Source organism: Balaenoptera physalus (assembly GCF_965194825.1).
Source record: "Balaenoptera physalus genome assembly, chromosome: 9".
Lineage (NCBI taxonomy): Eukaryota > Metazoa > Chordata > Mammalia > Artiodactyla > Balaenopteridae > Balaenoptera > Balaenoptera physalus.
The window spans coordinates 48,753,252-48,773,565 of record NC_138888.1 but is presented as its reverse complement, the minus strand read 5'-3'; the positions used below and the strand labels follow the sequence as shown (position 1 = coordinate 48,773,565).

The window sequence follows — 20,314 nt, the reverse complement described above, 5'->3', positions numbered from 1 at the left end:
CTGCAAGAATCTAAATGTGATGATTAATTAAAAACCTACAGCATTTAAAAAAAAAAAAAAAAAAAAAAAAGATTAGGAACACTGACAGGTGTTTAACAAGACTTTGGAGGTAGGGTAGGATAGACACATGCAACAAACACATTCCAAAAAGTGGAACCAAACCAACAAGAGCAGAAAAGGTTAAGTTAAAGAAATGTTATTCGTCTAGACTGGTTGACAGTATATGTAAGGAGTGGAAGAAAGCCTAGAAAAGTTGGTTGGAACCAGATTATGGAAGGGTTTGAATACTGAGGAGTTTAGAGTTGGCAAGCATGTTTTGGGGAGTCAGAAAGTTTTGAGCAGGAAATGATGATTGGCTTGATTTAGCAGTGCTATACAGGAAGGATTTGGTAGTGAGGAGATAGGCAGGCAGAGACTGCAGACCAGGGGGAATCAGGAGGCTAATACAGACAGTAATCTAAAGTAAGGAGGGCCTGGAGACGATTTCTTAAGTGCCTGTTATGAGCTGGTGCTGGTGATACAATGAGGACTGGGTCCTTTTGAGGAGGAAGTTTTTAGTCTAGCGAGATATTGATCTCTTAAAGGCTCCTAGAGGGGTCTCCATGCAAAACTTTGGGACCACTTCTGATTGTTTCCCGGTTACTAGGTTAATTAGATCGATCCTCATTTTATAATAGGATGTATTCTCTACCTTCTAAAATTACTTTTCCGTTTTATCAGTCTGCTAAGGCAAAAGTAAGACAGAAAGAAAACCAGTTAAGAGGTTGTTGTAGTAATCCACCTGCTTGATTATGAGGGTCTGAACTAAGACAGTATAAAAGAAGAGGAGTCCTTGGCTACTTCCACCATAATCCTTTCTGTCACTGCCCTGGTACAACTTGGGGGTGGGTAAAGGACTCTCATTTAGAATTGATCTTGAACAGAGGGACTCAAGAACACAAGAAACACTTGTTCACTTCTGCAGACTTAGAGGTAAGGCTCCTACTGTCAAGCAGTCTCTCTTCTTGTTCCTTTCTTATTTGGAACATGGTTTACCAGCCTTCACATTGATTCTGTGAACTCCCTGATAAATTCTTGTTTTGCTTTAGTTAGCCCAAGTTGGTTCCTAGGGCTTACAATAAAAAACCTCTAATTGACACTGTATGTGATTTTTGAGGCACCTGTGGATAACCAGGTGGAGACTGTTAGAAATATGAAACTAGAATAGTGGTTCTCAAAGTGATGCATCAGCATTACCTGAGAACTTGTTAGAAATGTAAGTTCTCAGGCCCCGCCCCAGACTAACTGAATATGAAACTTGAGGAGTGGGGCCCTAGCAATCTGAATATCAGTAAGCCCTCTGGGTGATTCTAATGCACACTATAGTTTGAGAACCAATTGAACTAGAGCTTAGAAGGGAGATTGGGGGGTGGAGATAAAGATGTGTGAGTCAAATGAATGACAGTTGCTGTTAGGGGGAATGAATAACCTCCCAGAAGAGTGGAAGAGAGAAGATAAGCCCCTGAAGTAGATGAAATAATCAAAGAAATTGAGACTAGTGCCGTACAGTCAAGGAGGGGGAAATTTAACAGAGGTGTCAGGTGATCTACAGTGTCAGGTGCTATACAGAGGCCAAGGTGGATGAGAGAGCCAAGCGATAGGACTGAACATTAAGAGGTTTTTGGTGTCAATTAAGAGAGAATTGGTACAGATAATGAAAATAAGTGGTGAGAGAACAAAGGCAAAAAAAAAAAACAAAGGATACTTTTTTTGCAGTAGGTTGGGAGTGCAAGAAAGAAAGTTGGGGTAGATGTCTCAGTTTTTACTGCATAATAAACACTCAAACACAATGGCTTAAGACAGTAATTATTATTATAGCTCAAGTGTCTGAAGGTTGGCTGATCTCAGCTGGGCTTGCTCATATATCTGAAAGCCTAATGTGGGCTTTCCTCTAGGCTGGGTTCTGTTTCACAGATCTGTCATCCTCCTGGGACTCTTTGGCTTGCCCTGAGCATGCCTTTCTCATGGAGACGGAAGAAGAGTTTGGTTTTGGTTTTGGTTTTTTTTTGGTTTTGGTTTTTTTGCAGCATTTTTTTAATTGAAGTTAGTTGGTGTACAATATTATATGTAAGTTACAGGTGAACATTATAGTGATTCACATTTTTTAAAGTCTATACTCCATTTATAGTTATTATACAGTGTTGGCTATTTTCCCTGTGTTGTACAGTATATTCTTGTAGCTTATTTTATACATAATAGTTTGTACCTCTTAATCCCCAACCCCTATATTGTCCCTCCCCCTTCCCTCTCCCCACTGGTAACCACTAGTTCTCTATATCTGTCAGTCTGCTTTTTTTTTTTTTAACTATATTCACTAGTTTGTTGTATTTTTTAGATTCCACATATAAGAGATATACAGTATCTGTCTTTCTCTGACGTTTCATTTGGCATAATGCTAAAGTCCATCCATGTTGCTGCAAATGGCAAAATTTCATTCTTTTTTATGGCTGAGTAGTATTCCATTGGATGTATATACCACATCTTCTTTATCCGTTCATTTGTTGATGGACACTTAGGTTGCTCCCATATCTTGGCAATTGTAAATAATGCTGCTGTGAACATTGGGGTACATGTATCTTTTCGAATTAGTGTTTTTGTTTTTTTCAGATGTTTTTGTTTTTTTCTTATCTGGAAGAAGAACTTTAAGAGGGCAAGCAGAAACATACAAGGCTTCTTGAGGCCTAGACTCCAAACTGGCACACTGGCACTTCTGCCTCATATTGGACAGAGCAGGTTGTGTGACCAAGCCCAGATTCAAGGGGGCGGGAAATAGAATTCACCTTTTAGAGAAACTGCAAAGTGACATGGCAAAGGGCATGAGTTCACACAGGGGTGGAGAATTGGGACCATTAATACCATGGTAGGAATGACCAGAGCATGCTTGAAAGTAGAAAGGAAGGGATATGTAGGATAAAGAAGAAAGTGAAGTAAGGAGGAAAGATCAATACCATAGGTCAGAGAATTAACCTTTGAAAAAAGGAAGGGTACTTCTGGGAATGGAAAGAGGGGAATTCGGTTGAATTAGATTTAACAAATTAAAATACAGGATGCCCAGTAAAATTTTAACTTCAGGTAAACAATGAGTAACTTCTGAGTATTAAGTATGTTCTATGCAATATTTGGTAGGCTCTCGGTACACAGTTTGCTATTTTTATTAGTTTAAATACCATTTAAATATTTCTATAATGCAGTACTTGGGACACATTTATCCTAAAATATGTTTCCTTATTTATTTGAAATTCAAATATCACCAGGCAACCTGTATTTTGACAACCCTACTTTGGATGAATTTTAAATAAAGCCATGGTAAGATAATCTACAAAGGGCTAGATGGGTGCATTTGGGGATTTAATCCTGGGAGAAGTTTGGAACAGCTGCTGTGGATGCTGTGCAGTGTCAGTGAAAGGACTGATGATCAGTAGTGAGGCCCACTTACCAACAGGCAGCATGACTTTTTCTTGGATCAGCAGTAATGCTTGACTGCTGGGAAGCAGTGGTAGGAACAGAGACAGCCAGTGCAGGCCACCACCTTGGTCTGACTGCGTAGGAGACGCCTGGGGAGGAGTTTGGGGCATAGTTGAAATGACTAGGGGTCCAGATTGTACACGGAAGCAGGTGAAACCAGAAGGTGAATTGGGAGGCAGAAGATGAACAATTATTCATTTTCGTTGGAAGAGGTGGAAGTTCACAGAGAAGAAACAGAATTTATAGTCTTGGAAGAATAGTTCTGTGATAGTGGGGTTAAAAATCCAATTTCATGAGACAGAACTGGAGCTAAATTTAAAGCAAGAGCTCTGGAGACAAGGTACCTAGTTTTGCATTCTAGTTAGGTGATCTTGGTCAAATAATTAAATTTCTGTATGAATTACATTTTTTTTTTTTGGTAAAACATGAATAATAATGTTTCTTACCTCATAGGGTTACTGTGAGGATTAAGTGAAATAAACTATATGAAGTACCTAGAACAGTATGTCTGGTGTTTACTATGTTTTATTAAATACCACTTACATGTATCTATAATCAATAAATGTGAATACTTTAGAGAATATTATTTGAAAGACAGTGGCAAGTATACATTGTGTGTTCTGCCTTAGCTAACAAATGCTGTGTCTGGAAAATACATACACAATTAGCTACCTGTTGAAGTTGGAACTCATGCAGCCTTTACCACTTAAGGTTTTCTTTACTGTTACTACAAGAAAATAATTATCATGCTCAAGTCATATCTGTCTCATTTCCCCCTAGGTGAACATGCTTTGGGATTTTCATAGTTTGAGTGATTCCTCTGGGCTCTACCACGCAGCAAGTTAAAGAGGACAAGATTCCTCCCTGGGGATTGTGGTTCTGGGAACGTGAGCAGCTTGTTTTCATGAGAGCTGCACCCTGACGGGGCCTACTGTTAGGAGCTGTTGTGTGGGTGGCTGTGTTGTTTTTAGTTGTTTCTTCCATCCTACACTGTTGTTTGTATATAAAGATTTTTGAAAAGTGAATGTTTTACGGGGCTGTTTTGCTTATACAAAGAAAATTAAAACAATTTCAAAGTAATTACTTGTGTTTTATATTTTTCTCTTTTAAAATAAATGAAAGTATTAATTGATATTGCCTGGAAAGAAAATGAAGACCAAAGAAATGGCTACATTCTTAATGTTTTAAAATAGGGTAATGTTATTCTCTGTTTGAATAGAGCCTTCTAAGGAATGACCACAGTCTCATACACAATCAACTTAAATGCATTCTTTATCTTTAAAAGGAAGCAGAATAGGACCATTGAATAAATCACATGTGTTCACAGCCTTGTCTGATGAAATCATATACTACACAAACACATTATTCTCTAGTCAGGAGGGTAAGGGGACATTTGAAGCGGGGTTTGCCCTGGCGGAAACCTTTTTTTGTTTAAAAAATAGTGCAGTGAAAGACCACACAGTAGATGATAACAGAAAATATCTTCCATGCCTTCCTCTACCTTTATACTTTCTCATTCTCCTTTGTTCTCTAGGGACATCTGTTGTAATGATTATTCGGTATAACTCATAGGTACATAGCAGAAGGCATATCATATTTCATTTATTATTTTGTTTATTATAATTATTGCTCTCTTTTACATCATGACATTGTAGGTTTTTTAAATATTTTGTTTATAAAAGATACGAAAGATGTTATAGGAAATTTATTAGTTGGCTGTAAATATCTAAAGAGTAAATGTTTTAACTCTGAATTTAATAAAATTATATTTTAGGAAGTCTAGTAGACTTTTATCAAGCTAAATCTTAAAGAGATAAATATACTGAAAGATGAATTTCATTTTCCTTTTTTACATCAATTGCAATGTTTTGATTTTTTTACTTAGGCATTTGAAAGATTCGTAATTATAAACAACATTGATAGGAGATTTTGGAGGCTTTAAAATAGGTCCATTATTTCAAATGTTTTCAACATTTTGATAGCTGATTTGCTGTATCTATATTATGGATGCAGTTCAAAATTCAAGTTTTTACGTCTTATTAGGTGTTCTTATATTGCCTCCCAGTTTTGCCCTAGGTTGATCCCCTGAGAATTTTTGAAATTTATGTTTGAAAGGGTTTTTTTTTAATGAAATGCAGTATTTTTATTTGAAAGAATTTCAGATAAATGTTATTTTTATTACGAAAAATGTCAAACATACACAAAAGTAGAGCAAATAGTATGACAACCCCCCAAGTTATGTCTGAACTTTAAGTGCTATGTTAGTACAGGTACTACACTACATTTGTTAATGCAGCATGTTCAGGGACTCAAGAAATGCTTGTGGCTTACTGCACACTTGAAAGAATTTGTATAAATCAAATTTTTACAAATATTCAGTCATTTCCCAATCTATAACAGATTGTATTTCAAATGTTTGTTGGTCGTTAGCCAATTTTTGGACCTACAAATGTGTTTCTCATAGAAACAATCTTGAAATGGCTATTAGCTTTTCGGGCTAGCTCTCAGTAATTTACCTAATTCACAGTTAAGGGAACCCAAACACCATTTTTAACATTTCAGTGAGAAAATGCTTCCCTTGAAGCATTTGAAGTCCTAGGGAACAGCACCACCCATCTTCCCTTCCACTAAGTATGGGAGATACGGGAGCAGAGTCAGAAGACTGTAATGAAGATTCACATCCATGATGCGTCTTCAACAAAAGTAGCAGGAACTCAGAGAGGACAGTAGGAGTGTGGGGATGGGAGTGCACTCTGTACATTCCATTCTGAAATGATTTACTATTTCCTCTGCCAGTGGAGTTTGTTTGTATCCTTTTTTTTTTTTAAAGGACTTTTTATTAAAAAAAAAAACACCTTCACAAATACTCTGTTGTATCCAAAGTTTTCATTTTACAGACTTTTTTAAAAGCAGGCTTCTGGTTATTTTCTTCTTTGAGTAAGTTTCTGACACAGGGGGAAATTATTTTCACTGGCTGAGATATGCCCAAGACAACAGGAAAAGATTCCTGACTAGTAAAACGTAAAATTGGAATATAAACATAGGTACTAAACTGCAAATAAGTCAGGTTGTTGGAATAATGTATATAGTGAACTTACAAGTAGTATTAACCTTTTAGAGTATCTGGGAATGACAAATGAAAGCACACTTTTGTCATGCTAACCTATACGCTCATTCTTCCAAATTGACCTTACATTCCTACTCTTCCAGGCTCTTATCCTGGCAGCTATTATAGGCTCCAGTCTTACCTCCTCTGTAGGGAACGTGTATGCTTGTGAGTGACTTGACAGCAGGCCCCCAATGCTAGCTAGCCTCATTTTCCAGAGGTAGTAATGCCAGTACCCTTATATACAAAGAAAATCAAACATCCTTTGTGATGAGTCCGCTGAAGGTCCCACAGCATGATGTGCCACAGCTTCACTCCGACCCATGCTCCCAGAAGATAAAGAGGGTCCTGCTGTGTGTCGAGTACTGAGCTAACAAGGTGCTTTACATATGTTACTGTATTAGTCCTCATAGTAACTCTGAGGGATGGGGGTGCTGTCCTCATTTTACAGATGAGGAAAATTTCCAAGAACTAGTTAGCAGTGGAGTTAGTGAGTGGCTGGATTCAAACTGGGTTCAAACCACTATGAGGGGAATGAACCCACATATCCCTCATTTGAACTTGCCCACCAAACCAGCTAAGGGAAGAAAACCAAAAAGCCTTCTCTGAGTTAGCTTTACACTTACCAGCAACTCTTAGAACTGTGGTTCCTCTGCCTGGGGGACCTGGGCCCTGCAGCTCCAAGAGCTAGCTCATATCCTCAAGATCCCCCCAAATCCAGGGTAAGCATGTCTCATCTCAGCCCTTCTGAAGTCTCAGGTAAATACCTTGCCATTATCACTAGGCTCCTGCAGCTAGAAACCCAGTCATCCCTAACCCAGATTAGGAAACTCTGGAGCTTGATATTAAGGCACTGCTCTGGAAGAACCCTTCCACTGGAGTGCCTCCCTGCCTACTGACGGTGCTGAGAGTGCCAGAGGAGAGGCTCCCCTGCCAACCAGCGTAACGCGGGAAAATCTGCGTGAAGATAGTAGTCAAGAGGAAAAGAAATAAAATTCAAGGAACTGGAGTTGTCAGGTGATCCTACAAAGGAGCCTCTAGGCCCACAGACGTTTCGTCTGCATTAATAACTTCTCCAGTAACTTCAAAGATAGCTACTTCTAGATCTCTGAATTCCTAACCACTGATGGAGAGTCCAAATTTAAGATATCAGGCTCAGAAACTCCCAGAAATAGCCTAGGGCAGTCTCAAAATATGTTCCTGGGAACTTGTTAAAAATGCAAATTAATGAGCCATCTCAGACTTACTGAATCAAAAGTGGGGTCCAGGAATCTGTGTTTTAACAAGCCCTCCAGGTGATCCTGGTATTCACTAAGGTTTGAAAACCACTGGCCTAGGAAGATGAAGGATGATCCCAGGTTCTCCACATTAACCTAGAATTAATCTGCAACAGCTACCTGAGGTTAGATTCTACCCTCCCACCTCCCACCCACCTCTAACCAGTGCTGTGGTTAGAGTCGGGTGACTCTCTCAACCAAGACTAACTGCCTAGTTGCTCATTTTTTCCCTTGAAAACTCCAAGGAAAATTTTGGGTAGACAGCAGATGACTGAATTGAAATTTTAAAACTCATTGTTTATGATAGGGGAATTGGAAATAATTTAAATGTCTATTAATAGGGATTTGATTAAAAACAAATTCTATGAGGGCTGGGACCAATGCTGACCAATACTATGTTCACTATATCCTCATTGCCTAATACAGCATAAGTATTCAATATTCATTAATTGAATGAATAAGTGAATATATATTCATATACCTTCAAATTCTGAAGTACAATGCAGCCTTTAAAAAAGTTTTCTAATTGCAATCTCATTCCCACATATTTACCCAAAAACCTGAAAGCCAGTGTTTATAGCAACTTTATAATTGCCCCAAACTGGAAACAACCCAAATGTCCTTCACCTGGTGAATGGATCATCAGGAGGGAACTGCATTTGGGGAAGTAGTTGAGGGCACCTCATTTTACATGTTATTGTTTTAACGATAAGAATTTATTTGTGTATTATATAATTAAGAAATAAACAACATTTTAAAGACTGGCAGGATAAACACCCAAAATGTCAATAGAAGTTATCTCTGGTTGGTGGGATGACAAGTGATTTTTTTTTTATAGAAAAATTTTATTTTATAGAAAAATTAATTTCTAATTTTTCTATATAAACAGGTTATGCTTTTATAACTAGAATAAAAAACGAGTTATTTTAAAAACGGGGAGTGGGAAACCCAGGAAGCATGACACATGAAAAGTTTATACAAATTAGAAACGTGGGGGACTTCCCTGGCAGTCCAGCAGTGAAGACGCCGCACTTCCATTGCAAGGGGCATGGGTCCCTGCTCGGGGAACTAGATCCCTCATGCCACACGGTGTGGCCCAAAACGAAAAAAGAAAAGAGAAAGTTATAAAAATAGCCAAAACAAAGTTTCACTGGAAAAAGAATTGGTATACTCCCTCCTCAAATTTAATGTCCATACAAATTACCTGGAGTACTTGTTAAGATGCAGATTCTGATTCCAAGGATTTGAATTTCTAACAAGCTCCTGGTCCATAGAGCACTTGAACAACAGGCTGTAACACTGTTGTCAAAAGAACAGGCACTAACTAGCCACATATGCACTTGAAATGTGACTAGTCCAAATTGAGGTGTACAGGTGTAAAATACACACTGGATTTTGAAGACTTAACACACACACCAAAAATTGAAACAATATTTTTGGACATATGGCGTTAAATAATATATTAAAATTAATTTAAGCCTGTTTCTTTTCATTGTTTTAATATGGCTACCAGAATATTTTAAATTACATTTGTGGTTTGTATTTTTTGGCTTGTATTTTATTTTTATTGGACAGCACTGATCTAGAATAACTATTAACAGGATTTTACTTCACTCTGGGTCTTAAATCACTAAAATAATGCAGGAAAAGGATTAACACCTCATTAATGACTAAATTGGCAACTTTTGTATATTATTCATTAAGTAAACATCCTTAGGATTTCTTAAAATCTATAGGTAGAGGTTGAGACAAATAGAAATCATAGAATTTTAGATCAGAAGAGAAACTTTAAGGTCATCAAGTTCACACACCTTGTCTTATGGAATTATTTATCAATTTGACAAAGATGTATTCGGTACTTAATATCTGTAAGTACTGAATAGGTACTTACGTGATGGGAAAGTAAGTAAGGTGAGCGCCTACCCTGGAGAAGCTGAGAATGATGGTAGTGGTCTGTAACGGCACCCCACGAGGCATGGGGACAGAGTGCTCTCAGACACAGAGGCAGAGGCCAGCACAGACTCCATTTTCCTGAGGAAGATCTAACAAGCTCCAAACAAAGAGGGCTTACTTGGGCTGGCTCTGAGTTTCCCCAGGTTTTATAGCTTCTGTTTGATATCAATGGTGCACATAAGGCTTTAGGATTAGATGTGTATTTAAATAATCAACATAAGGCATGCTCTCTCCTCTTTCACACAAAATAGATGCACTATTATCAGAAAGCAAGGAAATTTAAACCTGAGAAACTTTGGAAGTTTGAACATGGTTGATGGAAGCAGAATGAAATTTGGAGTGTAGCACAGCCAACCTTCAATTATATGTGCAAATGAGGGGCAAGAATTGCTGAGATGATTAAAAGCTATGAATAAAAGAAGATGCTCAGTTCAGCAATTATTTTTTAAAACTTATTTATGAGGAATATTTTATATCAGGGGCATTATGACTGAAATTTTTTCTTATTTGTTACATTTCCTTTCTGTGAAGGAATGAAAAGACAAATTTAGGATAAATAATAAAGCATTTCAGTGAGCTATAAAAATTCTTGTTACTTCAAGTGGTAACATGTGCTGAAAATATGAATAGCCCTTTACAGTTTTTTTACGTTAATATCTGGGTCCCTCCCCCCCATAATATTTCAAGCATTAATAATGTAGTGCTTCTTTAAATCAGGTTGCTTTGGTATGCATTCTTAACCTATAGAGAAGCAGCTTCAGCGGACAAGCTTCCCTCAGTACATCCACAGACCCAAAGGCCCTCGTGATCATGGGTTGGATCTAATCTGAACATTTGTATTACTCATTTTCAACCAATATTTTTAAAACTGCCCATCTGGAAAAAGTCAAACCTACCTGAGAATGGCTGGACAGCCCTTGCCCAAGAGTGAAAAACTGCCTAAAGCCATTCAAAACCAAAACTTGAACTAAGCAGAATAAATAGTTCTGCCTAGGAGTTGTAACTACATTCCCCTGTCTTTGAGAGTAATTGGAGAGACTTCCCTGGTGGCAAAGTGGTTAAGAATCCACCTGCCAATACAGGGGACACAGGTTTGAGCCCTGGTGCAGGAAGATCCCACATGCCAGGGAGCAGCTAAGCCCATGAGCCACAACTACTCAGCCTGCTCTCTAGAGCCTGTGAGCCACAACTACTCAGCCCGCATGCCACAATTGCTGAAGCCTGTGTGCCTAGAGCCCGAGCTCCGCAGCAAGAGAAGTCACCGCAATGAGAAGCCTGCGCACCGCAATGAAGAGTAGCCCCCGCTCGCAGCAACTAGAGAAAGCCGGCGCGCAGCAATGAAGACCCAACGCAGCCAAAAATTTAAAAAACAAGAGTAATTGGAACAGCATATTTAGAACCCAGAATGTTTGCTTAAGAACCAGCAAGTTTTGCCTCATTCACACCAAAAGGTAGAGTGTATTGAGTCTTCAGTTGGCTTTAAATATTCCTAATGATTTTTTAAAAATCTTATTCCCGGGCTTCCCTGGTGGCGCAGTGGTTGAGAATCTGCCTGCCAATGCAGGGGGACACGGGTTTGAGCCCTGGTCTGGGAAGATCCCACATGCCGCGGAGCGACTGGGCCCGTGAGCCACAACTACTGAGCCTGCGCGTCTGGAGCCTGTGCTCTGCAATAAGAGAGGCCGCGATAGTGAGAGGCCCGCGCACCGCGATGAAGAATGGACCCCGCTTGCCACAACTAGACAAAGCCCTTGCACAGAAACAAAGACCCAACATAGCCAAAAATAAAATTAATTAATTGATTAATTAAAAAAAAAAAATCTTATTCCCAAACATGAGCAGCAATTATTATAGGAAGTGGCCTAATCTTCTTAAATAATAATCTGCCATCCCCCCACATACAAAAGGAAAACCCATTACGACATCATTTAAAAATGTATCTGTTGGGGCTTCCCTGGTGGCGCAGTGGTTGAGAATCTGCCTGCTAATGCAGGGGACACGGGTTCGAGCCCTGGTCTGGGAAGATCCCACATGCCGCGGAGCAACTAGGCCCGTGAGGCACAACTACTGAGCCTGCGCGTCTGGAGCCTGTGCTCCACAACAATGGAGGCCACGATAGTGAGAGGCCCGCGCACTGCGATGAAGAGTGGCCCCCGCTTGCCGCACCTAGAGAAAGCCCTAGCACAGAAACGAAGACCCAACATAGCAATCAATCAATCAATAAATCTTTAAAAGTTAAAAAATGTATCTGTTGTAAAGACACCTGTTCTTTGGATCAACATGCTGGGGGTGCAGGAGGTACCCATCTTGGAATATCGACACGTAGCGATCCCGAATTAGGGGCATTTGGGATGATGAGACATTTACAGAAGGTTTACATTTTGGAATAATATATACATGTAAGTGTAGTCCAATAATGTGGTAATTTAGGTATGAATTCTTTTTTTCTCAAATACAGAGTTTTAGGAGAAGATGTTTTAGAAGAACCAACACACTGCTCATGTCTTGTATAATACCAAGCTTGCTTTGCTATTTTCCTGAGTTGCGTCAATAGAAGAAATATAAAATGATAATTAGTCTCCTTGCCACGTCATCAGAGGTTTTATAAATTTATAATTTTGGTATGTTTATGACACAACTTTCACCCTTATTTATTTCAGATGATTTTATTAGCTGGTATCTTCAGGCTATGAAAAAACACTCACTTATCTTTTCTAAGCTTTCCATGTCAGTTGGTCATTAGAAAATTCATGGTCTTTTTGGAAAAAATTCTAACATTCCAGCCTCTTAAATAAGTATTTTTTCCCTCTATGACATTAATTTCTTCCTTTAAGTTTTTACTTCATCTATAATTTTAGAGTACAGGTAAATGGGAAATACACATAATAATAACTGCATTTAAATTTATAATGTGCTGAATCTCTTTTGAAGGTAGTCTTGTAATAAAGAAGGAATTCAAAACAGAGTACCTCAATCTAGTTTCTGTGAAAACATAAGAAAGCTACAAATCTGCCAACATTTCATTCACATTGAGCTATACATTTCCTAGGCACATCTACCCTTACTAGCAGGCAGAACTTTCTTTCTCTCTCCAGAATAGAATATGGATAATAAAGATAGATAGACATTGGTAATTACTTGGCTTCAAAATTATGCTTTCTTCATGTACATAGATTCAGGAGCAAAATGTTTAGAGAACTGTTTCAAATGTATCTTGGGTTGTGAAGACCAACCACGACAAATCCAAACTATTCATTCTCTTACTCTCCTAATCCACTGTTTCATACCTTCTCCTCCTCAAGCCACCAATACCTCCTTCCCTCTTTCTTTTTCAGCCCTTGTGTCCTATTTCACTGAGAAATAGGAGTAATCAGAGAAGAATATCCACAGATCCCCTGGCCACCAGCAGAGTCACCTGCCAGTATCTGTGCATATTCTCTGCCTTCCTTCCTTGTAATGAAACATACCAAGCTCTGTATCTCTGCGGCTTGTGCACTAGATCCTATCCCTTCCCCCCTACTCAAAGACAGTGAATCAGCAACCTTTCCCTCTCTCCTGCATCATCATTCCCACCTTCTCTACTGGCTCATTCGCATTCGCATAAACTGCTACCACTTTGGTGGAAGCAGCTCTCAGCGCTCTTCCTGGATTCTTGCAGTAGCCTCTTAAGTGGTCTCCATCTTTCAGCCCTTGCTCCCCTTCAATCTGTACTCACCTCAACAGCCAGAATGCTTCTGTGAAAATCCAAAATTTTACTGCTCCTTTGTGCAAAACCCTCCAGAGGCTTCACATCTCACTGAGGGTAAAAGCTAAAGTCCCTACCAAGGCTTTCAAGGCCCTATTTGGTCTTCCCTGCCCTCGGCCTCCCCTTACCCTCTAACTCAATCTTCTGCTTTTCTCCCTGGGCTCTTCCTGCACCAGCCGCAGGGACCTCTTCATCTTCCCTCCAACACCAGGCACACTCATACCACTTGTACCAGATTGTTACATGGTTCGTTCCCTTACTTTCTTTTGATCTTTCCTCAAACATCACCTTCTCAATAAGGCCTTTCCTGTCCACTCTTTAAAATTACAGCTGCCCCGCCCCACCCCGCCTTCCTTGCTCTATTTTTCACTTATTCCATGTGGTGAAATACTATGTATTTTCACTTGTTAATTGCTGTTTATAGTCTGTCTGCCCCCATCCCAAGCAAAATCCATGAGTGGATGAGACTTTTTTTCCTTTTTACTTCCCTCCCATATTCCTGGTATATTCCTGAAACATAGTAAATGCTCAATAAATATTTGTTGAAAGTATGACTCTGTCTTTATGAGAATGTAACTGGAAAATGACGTGGGAGTATTAGTCATGCTGACTAAAATTTTAAAATCTATTTCACCAGTTCTATTTTACAGACATAATTTAAACATACTTTTAGCTTCAGTTGGGTCTCTATAGGCGTTTCTTTTCATTTAGAGGTATTGTGGGACTCTCGTATACTTTAAGAGAAATATACTGTGGGAAAAAAAGGTATGTATCAATTCCTTTTGAACTCTCATATCTTTCAATAGCTTGCTATTTAAATTTTTTTTTAAATTCAATTCAGACATTCAAGTATTTATACTTATTTTTTTATGGTCCCTAATCAAAGATGATCTGCTATAACTTTCCCTCTAAGCACTGCTTTATGTGCATTGTACAAATTTTGATATGTTGTATTTTCATTATTATTCAGTTCAAAATACTTTCTTGTAATTTCCCTTGTAATTTCTTCTTTGACCTATGGGCTATTTAAAAATATGTTAACTTCTAGATATTTGGGGATTTTGCACATGTTTATATTGACTTCTAATTTAATTCTATTTTATGGTCAGAAACTGTATTTTTATAATTTCATTTTAATTTTTTTGAGACTTGCTCTACAGCCCAGCAAATAATGTTTCTTGGTGAATGTTCTGTGTGCACTTGAAAAGAAATGCGTATCCTGAAGTTTTCAGATAAGGCGTTCTATATATGTTAATTAGACTAAGTTCGTTGATTGTGTTATAAAAGTCATGTTTATCTTTGCAGATTTTCTGTCTATTTGTTCTATCAATTATTTTATCAGTCAAACAGGAGTCGAAATCTCTGTTAGTGTGAATTTGTCTGTATCTCCCTTTGGTTTTATTAGTTTTTACTTCTTGTATTTTGAAGCTCTGTTATTAAGTGAATGCATATTTAGAATTGTTATATATCTTTCTAATGATTGACTCTTTTATTATTATGAAACATCCCTCTTTATTTTTGGTAATGTTCTTTGACCTAAAGTATACTTTAATATTAATATAGCCATTTCAGTTTTCTTATAATTAGTGTTTATATTGTCTATATTTTTCAATCCTTTTGCTTTTAATCTATCTCTATGTTTAAAATGTATTTCTCATAGACAGTATACAGTTAGGTCTTGCTTTATTTTCCAGTGAGATTTCTCTGCCTTTTAATTGATGTGCTTAGTCCATTTACAGCTACTATAATTATTGATATGGTTGATTTAAGTCCGCTCTCTTGCTCTTTGTTTTCTATTTATTCCATCGGTTTTAAGTTCTTTTTTCTTCTTTTCCTGCCTTCTTTTGGGATATTTGAGTATTTTTAAATCATTCTATCTTCTCTATTGTTTATTAGTTATGCCTCTGTTTTAGCTTTTTAAGGGTTACTTTAGGGTAAAACACATATCTTTAACTTACCAGAGTCTACCTTCAAATAATATTGTATCAATACTATTCACCTTACAATAGTATACTTCCATTTCTCCCTTCCAATCCTCTGTGTTTTTGTTGTCATTTTACTTCTGCATATGTTTTATACACCCACAGTACATTGTGATTATTTTTGTTTTAAATAGTTAATAATCTTTTAAAAATTTATTTTATTTTTTGGCTGCACCACACACCTTGTGGGCTCTTAGTTCCCTGACCAGGGATTGAACCCAGGCCCCAGCAGTGAAAGCACAGAGTCCTAACCACTGGACCACCAGGGAATTCCCTAAAATTTATTTTATATTTATCCATATGTATACCATTTCCAATGTTCATTCCTTTGTGTGTATTCAATTTTCCATCTGGTATTATTTTCTTCAGCCTGAAGAATTTTCTTTACGATTTTTTGTAGTCCAGGTCTGTTGTTGACAAATTCTCTCACTTTTGTTTGTCAGAAAGGGTCTTTTTTTTTTTTCAGTTTTTAAATTCTTTAATTTGTTTCAAAGTTAAACCCAAGACACACTGACTTCATAGGAAATCCACTGAGAAATGTTTTTCTAGGCTGAACACCTCTTTTCCTTTAGTCTCCCCCAACAGAGTATGTACATGTTAATTACTTTCATTTTATAATCACTGCTGTCCCACCACTATACCAAGATCACCTAAACTGTGTGTGTAGTATTCTGAATGTTCTTAGTTATACCCTAATTTCACTAACTGCAAAAGATTTTCTGGGATAGCCTGTCACTTGAATTCTTTGGCTACTTTTGAAGATGAAGTCCAAAGAACTCTTAAATGATTCTCCTTTTGTGGGGGGCGGGGGGGTGGCGCTGATGGTGGTATTTTATAGGCATTAGCAACTAGCACCTGGGGCTGTGCTGATCCCATCTGGCATCACTGGGAGGCAACCTATAAAACCAAAGAATCACTTGATTCAGCAGCCAAGTAAGTGACTCAAAACTGAAGGTTAAATTTAAAGAAAAAACTAATTTAGAGAAAAAATGGTAATCCTAGAGCAACTCATTCTAAGCAATCAATCATTATGCGTGTGTGTGTGTGTGTGTGTGTGTGTGTGTGTGTAAGGCACAACCAGAATGGTAATCCTAGAGGAACTCATTCTAAGCAATCAGTCATTATGCCTGTGTGTGTGTGTGTGTGTGTGTGTGTGTGTGTGTGTGTGTGTGTGTGTGTGTGGAAGGCACAACCAGATCAATTCAGTGCAGCCTGGTAGGTCCCAGATGACTCTCCTTTTTGGGAGACTGTGATCTGAGAGAGCAGAATCTGGCAAGTGGCCAGTACCAGTAAAGAGCAGCCATGAAGTGCTGGCAACATTTATATTCAACCCTGCTCTGGAGTCAAACCTACAGGTTCTGGAATTCCCTGGCGGTCCAGTGGTTAGGACTCATCACTCTCACTGCCAAGGGCCAGGGTTCAATCCCTGGTTGAGGAACTAAGATCCCACAAGCTGTGTGGCACAGCTTAAAAAAAACAAAAGCAGAAACAAACCTACAGGTTCACTTGGGTCCCACAGAGCAGTCAAGTCCACTCAGAAGCAGACTATAACCCAGCAGGTAGACTTTCCCACTTGCGAACACGTCCAGAAAGGGTCTTTCTTTTGTTTTCATTTTCAAGGTTACATTTTCTGTATAAAGAATTCTAAGTTGATGATGTTTATTTATTTGCACGTTTGTTTGCTTTCAACACTTGTCTTCTGGCTTGCTTTGTTTCTGATGAAAAATCGGTAATCATTCTTATTTCTGTTCCCCTCCATGTAGTATATCTTTTTTTCCTCTGGCTGCTTTTAAGATTTTCTCTTTATCATTGGTTTATGGCAACTTAATTATGATGTTCCTTGGTGTGATGATCTTGTGTTTATCCCTCTCGGGGTTTATTGAATTTCTTCAATCTATGAGTTAATGGTTCTCATCTACTGTGGGAACATTTCAATCATCATTTCTTCAAATATTTTTTTCTTGCCACACTCTTTCTTCTACTTCTGAATTATACTCCTTGATGTTGTTCCACACTTCACTAGGGCTCTGTCCTTCTTTTATTTCTCCCCAGTGCTTCAGGTTGTATAATTCCCATTGTCCATTTTTCAGGTTCACTGATCTTCCACAGTGTATAATCTGCTGCTGTAATGCCCTTCCAAAGATATTTTAAATTTTTTATTTCAAATAATGTATTTTCAGCTCTAGAAGTTATATATGATTTTTAAAACTTCTTAATGTCTCTATTTAGATACTTTACTTGTTTCCAAATTATTTCATGTTTTCTATTACATCGTTGAACATATTTATAAGAGATATTTTAAAGTCCTTTTCTATTAATTGTAATAGACTGAGTTTATCCTAGTTATGAGTTACATTTCCTTGCTTCTCTATGCATCTACTAATTTTCTTTGCTGCTGGACATTGTACTCACCATACTGTTGAGCTTCTAGACTTTCTTGTCTTCCTTTTGAGAGTATTTTGTTCCAGCAGGCAGTTAATTTACTTCCAGATCAGCTTGGTCCTTTCAAGTCTTGTTTTAAAGCTTTGTTAAGATGGTTTTAAAGCAGAAGGAGTCAAAATTTTTCTTTAAAGGGCCAGGTAGTAAGTATTTTAGGCCCTACAGGCTATATATAGTCTCTTTTGCATCTTCTTTTTTTTTTTAAACAACACTTTAAATACGTAAAAAACATTCTTGTCTCAAAAGGCATTCGAAACCAGTTGGATTTGTTCTGTAGGCTGAATTTGCCAACGCCTGTTTTAAAGAACTCTTTAGGGCTACTTTAGCTGTACGTTTATAGTATGGCCTTTCTGAAGTCTCTATTAAATGCTGTCAGTCAGGGACTATTCAGTGTCTGAGATTTTACCCTACTTGCAAGCCTACAACAGTAGCCTAGATGCTGGCAGAAAACAGGAGACTCCTAGGTCAGAGACAAAGGATTTTATTACAGCACAACAGGCATCCTGCGCTTCATATTCTCCTTGGTTTCCTTTGGTCCCTGTACATCATGGGGGCATTGCAGAGTGGATCCAAGTGGATGTTACACACACAGTGGATCTGTATCACAGCTGAGGAACCCTGAGCTTAGGAAACCTCTCATAAGATAGCTGCTAGCAAACCTGTCCAAACTTTGCCCTGGAAGGAGCCATTCTCTTTATTACCCTGGTCAGGAAACAAATTTGCCCTTTGTCCTGCAGGGTGACACTGTAGCATCGAAAGGCTATTGGATATACAAATATCCTTGGAAAGGTAATCTGGGACAAAATTATCACAAGGCATGGAAAAATGCCATGGAAGATTGTCTCTTAGCACCCACATGTTCAAAAGGTCTCTCTACCAGTTGAACTCAAATGCTTCCCATCTCTGTTAAAAGTGTTGCTTAAGTATCAGATCCCCAGTAGCTCTTTCTCTGAGAGTTGTTCTTCTCCCAGTAGTTTTGCCTGGCCTTATGGGGTCCTATCTTATGCATGTGCATCTTAATATTCAAACAAACACTCAAGATGACCCTTGCGCAGATTTCTGGAACTCTGTCTCTGCACATCTTTCTCCTCTCTGCTACTCTGTTCCTCAAACTGCAGTTACTTCCTGAGCTCCAATCTCTTAAACTCAGCAAAACCACCGTCCTCTGCTTAAGTTTTCCTTCTTTGTGAATTCACAGAGAGCCTCCAGGCAGAAAGCTGGGGCATTTGTGGAACTCAACTCATTTGTTTTCTTTTCCCAGGAAACAAAGTCCCATACAAACCGTTGTTCAACTTCTGAAAATGGTTGTTTTATATATTGTTTTATTTTTATAACTTTTTATAGCAGGAGATCTAGTTTGGTACTGCTTACTCTATCATTGCACAACTGTCTTTTTAGCATTAACTTCTTTGTGTTATGGAATTTTGATTTGCACAATCACTGAGTGGGAGTTATTTCTGTTATTCTTTCTTACCCCATCTCCAATTTAATGAATATTTTCATCTGCCCTTATCCCCATTCCAGGCTCCAGTCCAGAAACAAGATCTTAAAATGGCTTTAGAGGACTCCTGCTCCTTATCGATATTAGGAATATGTCTAATCTAGTAACTGAGCCAGCTGGTATCTTAGTTCACTTGCTGTAATGATGTTTTTTGTCCTTTTCCTTTCCTGGGTCCACTGCTTCTGATAAACCCACAGCTCCAGGAAGTATATTGGCAGTAGTTTTGTCCAGCCTCCTTTTATGAGGCTGGGAAAAGTCAGGTGACCAATCATCACTGGTTACCTGGAACTAAGGGATTTCCAGAAACTCAGGAGTTTCACTGGTAAAGCAGAAAGTGTCCTAGGGAAACCAGGATGGTGGGTCTGCACCAGTTCCTGGCTTTCAGAACAATGCTGGCTTTGGTCTCCATCTTGACTAGAGCATTTTAGCCTTGGTATTCCACCAGAGCTAAATTTCCAGTTGCCACTAGCTGTTTCAAGACCCAGGCCCTGCCTGATAGGCTGCAGCTTTAGCCCAGCTCACTGCTTTGTATTTCTGTTGTGTTTCTAGTGCACAAAGATGTTTATCTTGTTTTTCTGAGCCCTGCAATGACCTTTTGGTTTTCTCTTTTTCTACTTTATCTGCCTTACCATGTGTTTAGAGCATACAGGATGAATTGAAGCATGAATTCACTGTGCCACCTGACTGGAAATTCTACCGATTCTTTTTCAATTTGATATTGACTTAGTTTAGGAAATAATGCAATTTAATAGCCTGCTTTGTTTAGAAACCCTCCAAGCCCTTCCAGTCATTTTGAGGGACTTCAAA

The 20,314-nt window shown here is 38.4% G+C and overlaps 1 protein-coding gene and 1 long non-coding RNA gene across 14 annotated transcripts in view; one reads left to right on the top strand and one right to left on the bottom strand.

The window, feature by feature from the left end:
• Window positions 1–20,314, bottom strand: part of LOC309667183 — a 238,789-nt gene that overhangs the window by 5,008 nt on the left and 213,467 nt on the right. The gene's annotated exons all lie outside the window — the stretch shown is intronic.
• The window catches only part of LOC309667143 (uncharacterized protein), a 58,298-nt gene that overhangs the window by 14,499 nt on the left and 23,485 nt on the right, over window positions 1–20,314 (top strand). For 4 of the 12 annotated variants that reach the window (XR_014267536.1, XR_014267539.1, XR_014267540.1 and 1 more), the window contains one exon: window positions 4,285–4,584. The exons of 4 other annotated variants lie outside the window; for them this stretch is intronic. Coding sequence is in view for 1 of the 8 variants with exons in the window: in XM_082475467.1 (XP_082331593.1) it covers window positions 4,285–4,288 (4 nt within the window). In the remaining 7 variants the exon portion in view is untranslated. 4 more of the 12 variants (XR_014267537.1, XR_014267541.1, XR_014267538.1 and 1 more) reach the window with 3 other exon arrangements.